Source organism: Abrus precatorius, unplaced genomic scaffold (assembly GCF_003935025.1).
Source record: "Abrus precatorius isolate BTA unplaced genomic scaffold, Abrus_2018 Scaffold8, whole genome shotgun sequence".
Classification (NCBI taxonomy): Eukaryota; Viridiplantae; Streptophyta; class Magnoliopsida; order Fabales; family Fabaceae; genus Abrus; species Abrus precatorius.
The window spans coordinates 6,516,831-6,525,352 of record NW_020874428.1 but is presented as its reverse complement, the minus strand read 5'-3'; the positions used below and the strand labels follow the sequence as shown (position 1 = coordinate 6,525,352).

The following is an 8,522-nucleotide window of genomic DNA, read 5'->3' as shown; positions in this document are numbered from 1 at the left end:
TAATATAAATTACTAATACTAAAATTTATAAGTTGCAATGACATTCATAAAATTAAAAATTACATGAAGAAAATTTTAAAGTAATAACAACAACATAAATCAATGACGGGAAGTAGAAGCTTGAGTAATGTTTGGACATGTCTTCCTTGTGTGACCAGGGGTGTGACAATAAGAACAATTTTTTTGCCGACTTTGTTGTTCTCTAATGTCCATCTCTGTCCTTATCCTACTAGACTTGGGTCGACCCTTTAAAGTTTTTTTCAGTTCTGGATTTAGACACAAAGTTGGGCCCGTGTAAGTTGGCAAATAGTCTTCATGTCTGAGTTCTCCAAACTGACCTTCGTATACCTTAGAAACTTGTTGTAAGGTATACACGGGAGATATGTATATGTCAAAGTTGTGGTGTGCGTATAAGCATGAAGCAAGTACATATGAGCATGGGATGTGAACTTTTTGAAACTTGCCAGAATCACACCACATTTCATCTAACCGTACTGTAAATCTTCCTACGGGTCGAATTTCTGTCGGATGTTGCATTTCTTCGACTAAAAATCTAGTGCTTGTTCTGTCAAAGGTGATGACTCTATGAGTGTTTGCTTTTGACTGTGCATCTTGAATTGCTTTAGTTGCAACCTCCGAGTACATATGTCCATCATTAATCATTGCATTTACTTCTCTGCCTCTGTCAATGAAGAACTTATTGCAACGGGTGTATGTTGCCAGGACCATGGAGCAAATTGCCAAGTTTCTGGTTTTCTTCAAGACCGAATTGATTGACTCCGCTAGATTTGTTGTCATGTGTCCCCAGCGTCATCCATTATCCCATGCCAATGTCCATTTTTCCCTTGGGATGTTGTCCAACCATTGTGCAGCTTCAGGATTATTATCTTTTACTATGTTGTAATAGTAAAAGAATCTCGGTTCAGTCATCCCATATGCTGGAAACAAGATTACAAATAAAATTAATATAACTAGCTAAGCAATTGTATAAAATATTAATGAGAATATAAAGTACGTAAAAAATTAAAATTACCCATATTGACGACATCTTTCTTTAGTGCAGTGTTTTTGAATCGTCGTATGAAGTTTTGTGCAATATGTCTAATGCAATAGACATGGACAGAATTGTTTTTTGTCCAACCACTTCCATTTTTGGAGTATGCACTTCTTATGGCCTCGTGACGATCCGAAATGAGGCACAACCCCTCCTGCGGAGTTACATACCTCCTTAAGTTTTTCAAAAAAAAGAACCATGCATCGCTAGTTTCACCTTCTACCACAGCAAAGGCAATGGGAATTATGTTGTTGCGGCCGTCTTGCGCAACTGCCACTAATAAAGTCCCTTTGTATTTGCCATACAAAAATGTTCCATCCACTTGAACAATTGGTTTGCAGAAGGCAAAACCATCAATGCATGGCTTGAAGGTCCAAAATAACCTCTTGAAGAACACATTCCCCTCGTCAAGCAAGCCACCCTTGTATGCTGGTTGTGTACTCAATTTTCAGATGAAGCCTGGAATATACAGTTGCATTGCAAGCAACTGTCTAGGTAACTTATGGTATGACTCCTCCCAATTTTCGAAGATATTTTCAATGGCATGTTGTTTCCCTAACCATCCCTTCCTATAGCTGATTGTGTAACCCATTGTGGACTTTATGTGGGCTAAGATTGTTGTGATGGGTGTGGATGGATCAGTCTGTATTATTTCACGAATCCCATGAGAAATAATTCGTGATCCCAAGTTGTTATGATCCTGTGAAATGAGTGGGGAAGCACATGTGTGGCACCCGTCAAGCTTCATTATTTCCCAGTGTTGCTCTTTGGTGCGCAATATTGCGCGACATCTCTAAGAACAGTCGTTGTGAACGCATTCCACGACAAGCCTAGTTGTGCTTGACATCTTCACCTTGTAAGTGCAATGATTGATAATGTGAAATTTATTTATGACATCTTGCACTTGTTCTTTTGTTAGGAAGTGCTGACCAACAAATAGTGTTCCAGGTGGATACACTACCATTTCACGTTCAAGTACATGGCCAAACTCAGAGTCATGTTCTTGTATTTGACTGGAAAAGTCTAAAAAATGTAAAGGTAGGTTGTATAATGGTAATGGTTGTGATGGTGGAATATTTGGAAGTGGGAGGGAGTTTTCTTCATCATCCTGCTGTTGAGATAGGATTTCATCTTCGTCCTCGATAAAAGGATCAAAACTTCGTTTGGGAGACCCACAACAGCATGTTCTTCAATGGAGTTTCTTCAAGAGGCTGAGAGGGTTGGGTTTGCTCAAATGGTTGTGAGGGTATTTCATTAAGGTCCATGAATTGACCAGTTAAAAGTTGTGTGTAGGACTGAAGGTCAGAATTTATATCATATGTTGGAAAAGATGGATTTATGGTTTCGTAAGTTTGGTAAGGTGAAGATGAAGGCGAAAGTTGTGGTGGCTGGGTTACGTTTGTAGCAAATGTAACATATAATTCTATACCTGATTGAAGTTGATTTGAATCGTGGATGTTGAACAGTGCCTCAACGTCTTCATCATCATTTAACTCAACACATGTGTAGTTACTAACTCTTGGGCCAAGTCTAATTGGGTAGCGAAAATGTATGGTTGTCACCCTTTCATTTTCGTCTCGGTTGAGTTTTGTGTGGATAATTTTCTTGAGCCTTTGTAGAGTCACTCCTCTCTTTAGATGTACCAATTTAGCTGATGATGAGGTGAACGTGACTCCTTCATAAGGACATTGGTTAATGGCACCATCAGAGTGAACAATGACATAGGTTGAAGACATTTTTAGAAGGAGAAGGTTCACAAGAACAAGGAACAAGCTGAGAAGGTTGAAAGAATAAAATGAACATGAATATGTCTATTTATAATGGTAACATTAGATTCACAGTCATTCAATGCTTCACCACATTTTACGAGTGAGAGTGACTTATCAAGTCACGCAGACCAATAGATAGTGACTTCTCAAGTTACGCAGACCAAGAGATAGTGACTTCTCAAGTCATGTAGACCAATAGATAGTGACTTCTCAGGTCACGCAGACCAATAGATAGTGACTTCTCAGGTCACGCAGACCAAGAGATAGTGACTTCTCAAGATTCTAAGGCTACTCTCTCATACCGAAGTTTGTCTATAAATATGTTCATCCAAGGGCACATGTTTTCATTCAAACTTGCGTCCATCTTTATTTTTCGTTTCTCTTTATCTTTGATCTCATTACTAAAAATGTTGTTGTGGAAGCAAAACGAACACAGGTTCGCCTTTATTGGAAGAACGGTAAGTTGTATACATTACCATTATGTAAATCAATATTCTACATATAATGTTACTAATTTATTAATAACTGCAGGAAACTGAAAACATGATTTCATCTTTCGGTCATTCAATGCCAGAACCCAGTCCTCTAACTGTACCTATACTTGAACAACTTAGTTTTGCTGGGGTTGCAAAATTAAGGCATCTTAAGGTGGATCACGCATTGATAACAACTTTGGTCGAGAGGTGGAGACCTGAAACTCACACATTTCATTTTCCAACAGGGGAGTGCACCATAACCCTGGAAGATGTTGCACTACAACTCAGGCTAAGAGTTGATGGTTTACCAGTCATTGCTCCAACAATGTTTGACTGGGAGGAAATGTGTGACAAATATCTCGGTATCGTACCAGTCAAGGGAGAGTCACTAATTGGCTCTATGATAAAACTGAAGTGGCTGAGAGACAACATGTTGCCATTACAAGAAGAATCATCTGAAGAAGAAGTTCACACTCATTGTAGGGCTTACATACTAGGTTTAATTGGAGGTGTTTTGATGCCTGACAAAACAGGCAACAAAGTACATCTTATGTATTTAGCTTTATTAACTAATCTTAGAAGAACAAGACGATATAGTTGGGGTTCTGCTTGCTTAGCTATGTTGTACAGGGAAATGTGTAGAGCCACGGAAGTTGGTAGCAAAACAATGGGTGGTTGCTCATCACTGTTAATGTCCTAGGCATGGTATCGCATGCCATATATTGCGCCAATTTCTAGTAATTTACCAACATACCCTCTTATGTGCAGATGGAGTGGGGGTAGAGTACTCAACTTTCGAAATAAACCTCACAATGATGTTGTGGGGTACAGATCAATGTTTGATCACATTCAAGCTAATCAGGTAATTCTTCATATTTATTTTCTTACCTTTTATACATCATCTTAAGTAACAAAGTTAATTTTATTTGTAGTTTTTATGGGCGCCATATCAAGACTTGCAAACATCAATACCCATGGAAGCATATAGTGATGTCCAATTGTGGACTTCATGTACTGCCATCCTTTGTTTTACAATTGTTGAATGGCACCAAACAGATAGAGTCAAATTACAGTTTCGTCTCTTCCAAGAAGTCCCTTCTCCACCGAATAATTTGAATGACCTCCACAAAATTGACATGAGAGGAAGACAGGATGAAAATTAGGTTACAAGACATGCTCAATGGATCGAGATATGGAACAACAGACGTGAGCTGACAATAACGGGTCATCCAATGCAAGGCCTATTTTGTCACACACAAGAATACATGGAATGGTACATTGCCAATTCCATCTATTTTCTATCTGTGCCACCACTACTACAAGATCCAAGGAGGAGTGACCAACAATTAAGGACTACCAACACATTTGAAATCGGTACGACTTCCACATTGTCGTACCACGAGACTGCATCAATTTCTCCGAACATTACGCCAGAAGCAAACATTATTAATACAAGACATTCGTCTGCAACAACATCAGAAGATTTTTTTACAAACTTATTTGGAGTTGATTTTACAACTCCATCTTCAGCACAAACTTACATGCAGTCTCTTTACCAACCGAATTTTGCTAATGAACCTGGTAATTCATCAAATACATTCCGACAAGTACACCTTTATGATGATCCAAATCCTCCACAAGTTCATCCTGAAATTTCAGAGCAACAACCACAACGACGAAACCCACCACGTCACAGACGTCGCTCTCGTTGTGGAACTGGCCACCATTACGGAGATAGTTAATTATTAATGTTGTTATGAATTTGTTATCATCTTTGTTAATGCATTTTGTCTTCATCAATGTTACCTTAGTAATATGAAACCGTTAATATTAAAATATTTGTCTCAAGTATAAATAATTAACTTATAATTTAATATTTTATTTACTTTTTAAAAATAAATTTTTTTTCTCAAATAAAATTTATTTAAAATTATAATAATAAAGTTTTAGAGTTTAGGGTATTAAAAATTATAATATTAAATAATGTCATTTTCAAACAAAATTAAAGTATTAAAAATTATAATATTAAATAATGTCATTTTTTAAAAAAACTAATTTAATTTACGTGAATGTCAGAAGACATCTTTATTGGTTGGGAGGAGACAAAGCTCGTTTGGAAGTATGTGAGATAGCTTGAATGAGAAGAGAATCTAATGTTGAGCGTGACTGACTAGTTACTATCTATTGGTTGGGAGGAGAGAATGGTGTCATGGAGAGGTCAAAATCACTCGTAAGATGTGATATGGCATTGAATGACGAGGAATCCAATGTGCCATTATAAATAGTCATATTCGTGTTCATGTTCTTCATTCGGGATACTGTTTATTATGATGGACCATGCGTCAAAGTGTCATTAACTTTACATCAAGAATCTATGACACCGCGTTAGTGCGTCAAATTGTCATTAACTTGACGTCAGGGTGTTAGGAATCAATTGTTTTATGTCAGTGCGTCAGAGTGTCATTAACTTTACGTCAGGAATCAATGACACCGTGTCAGTGTGTCAAATTGTCATTGACTTTACGTTAGCAAAACCATTATTAAGGTCAATGTCTGTACACAAAACCCTTTAATAAATTATCACACTTACCAACAATCTGATAAAGACAATAACACACTACACGATGTTCTCAGACCAACTTTATCAGCAACTACTCACTTCAACTGTCTCATCTGAAATAAGATAAGTCACTGACCACTTTTATCAAGAATCTCATAAAACAATGGCACGTTGCATTATGTCTTAATTTGACCACTCAATAGTATATCAGGAAATATAAAATTAATCTCAACCATTGAACACATTATAAACGATCCTGACCATCCTTTTTTTTTCAAGCACCTACTTTACAGATTGTCTATAAAAGACATATCATGTAGTTAACAAACACCACACATTCATTACAAAATATAACATTAACATCCAAAACTTTAGATGGAGAACTTCGGTATAACAAACATCGACAATTTCACAAATTCTCATCTAGCTGTTACGTTTGCAAATGGCCAGATTACCCATAATCACGAAGGTGTGAGCTTTCAGTGTTCATCTCCAAAATTATTTACGATCCCACATGAGTGCACATTCGTGGAGCTGAAACAAAGAATTTGTAATGCTTTAGGCATTGATCATAACACCCAGTTCACTAACTTGTACTATCGGAAACCAAATCACAGTGGTGAGGGTTTAGTTATATTTGAAGCTTTTTCTATTTTAACTGATGTTCATGTGGCGCAGATGCTTTCCTGGAAATCCAATTTTCCAGTCTCTTTAATCATTGAAATTTTTGTCATCTATCAAAGATCAACAGAACAAATTATGACGCTTCTAAACCCTCTAGCCCCAAGCTCTTCATCAAACCCTCAATTCATCACTTCTAGCAAATCTATAATATATTTTGGGGGACCTATCAAGCATGCCACCATCATGAACTGTCCACATGGTTATGGCCTTATGTTTAAATGTCTTCACCCAATAAGAATGATCATCCAACACAGCTGGACTTTCAATAAATTGTTTCAAGAGGTAAGTGAGGTACTGGATTATGGAGACAGGAAACAAATTACAATAATCAATTATAGATGACCGATCCGGGTCATCAACCAAAAACTCGTCTATGATTGCATAGAAATAAAAAATGATTCTGATGTGCAACAGATGATCGCACGATGGAAAAAAATATTTGAACTTCATTCAAGCATTCAACGTACACATAACTGGTCAAAGATTGAATTGTTTATAGAAACAAAAGACCTACGACCCTCAACACTTGAAGAAAGACTTCGTGATTGGCATGACAGTAAGTATATTGACCATCATGGAGAGAAAAAATATGCAATAGAAGATCTTTTTTAATTTTTAACCAATTAAATGTGTATTTTGTATTTTCTTTTCTGTTTCCATGTCTGTTTCATTTTATTTTAATTATGAAAGTTTCATTTAGTTGTTGTTTATCTTCTTTTATTTAATTTTTCTATCTATAAATTCATTTCATATTATCTAACAAAAATAATCTTAATGATTTCATTTAATTAATTTTGCATACAATAAATTAAAAAACAAAGATATTATCATAAATCAAATTATTTTATTTTTATTAATATCATTTTACAAACCAATTTATTAATTTTTAAAAAATTTAATATTTTATTTTCATTAAATATAATTTTATTATTTAATTTATTAGTAACTTTTATATTAATATATATATTAATTAAATATTATTAAAATAAATAAAAACATGTTGAGATAAATATTATTAGTTAGGTAAATAAATATTAAAATGGGTGATTGAGATAAATAAAAAAAATAATTCAAAATAAAATTATCATATTAATATTCATATTCATAAATCATATTAAAATGACTTTGGAGAGCGGTTCAAATTGGACCGGTCTCCAAAGTCGACTTTGGAGAGCGGTTAATACGAACCAGTCTCCAAAGTCCACTTTGCAGAGCGGTTAAATAAGAACCGCTCTCCAAAGTCGACTTCTAAGAGCGGTTCGTATTTAACCGCTCTCAGAAGTCGCCTTTCTTGCCGCTGGGAAGCTACTGTACGGACACAAATTTGAAGACCAGAATTCGGCTTTTGGGAAGTCAAATTCTGTACGTAAACAGTAAATCGGTCTACTTTGGTAAATATTTTTGGGACAGGTCTATTTCAGTATTTTTATTTTTTTTATATATTATTTTGGTTAAAAAGTCGAAAAGGTAAGCACTCCATTTTATAAGGCTTTACTTTAAAAAATAAAAATATTCACATTTCATTATTTAATTTGTGAACTTATTATTAAGCCTATAGAAAATTCTGTCAAAGTTTCATTAAAATGAAAAAAATATATTATGAACACCTTATTTATTTATGCAAAAACTGAATTGTATACAAAAAGATAAGTTGAATTATATTTTTCATTTATTAAGTTAAAGTAAGTTTCGATTTAGTTGTGAAAATTTGATTTTATCCAATTTAATCTTTTAAGTTTAATTTTAATATTTTGAATTTTATTTAATTAATTTTTTGTTTCTATTTTTTTCATGCTAATTTTTTTCTAACTTTGCTTTATAATTTAATTGATATTAATTTAGAAAATATTTTAGCATTCAGTATAGATATGGGTTTACAAGGAAAATAATTAATAATTATTATTATCAATGTATGACATTTGATCCATATGTTGACATTAATTATTAAGTGTTTACAATAAAGGAAAAAAGTAAAAATT

At 34.6% G+C, this 8,522-nt stretch overlaps 1 protein-coding gene across 1 annotated transcript; it reads left to right on the top strand.

The window, feature by feature from the left end:
* Nucleotides 1-3,366: 3,366 nt before the first annotated feature.
* Nucleotides 3,367-3,991, top strand: LOC113874147 (protein MAIN-LIKE 2-like). The gene is made up of 2 exons (XM_027512368.1): nucleotides 3,367-3,808; nucleotides 3,930-3,991. Exons 1-2 carry the CDS (start codon nucleotides 3,367-3,369, stop codon nucleotides 3,989-3,991), a joined length of 504 nt encoding a protein of 167 aa, XP_027368169.1.
* Nucleotides 3,992-8,522: the final 4,531 nt, after the last annotated feature.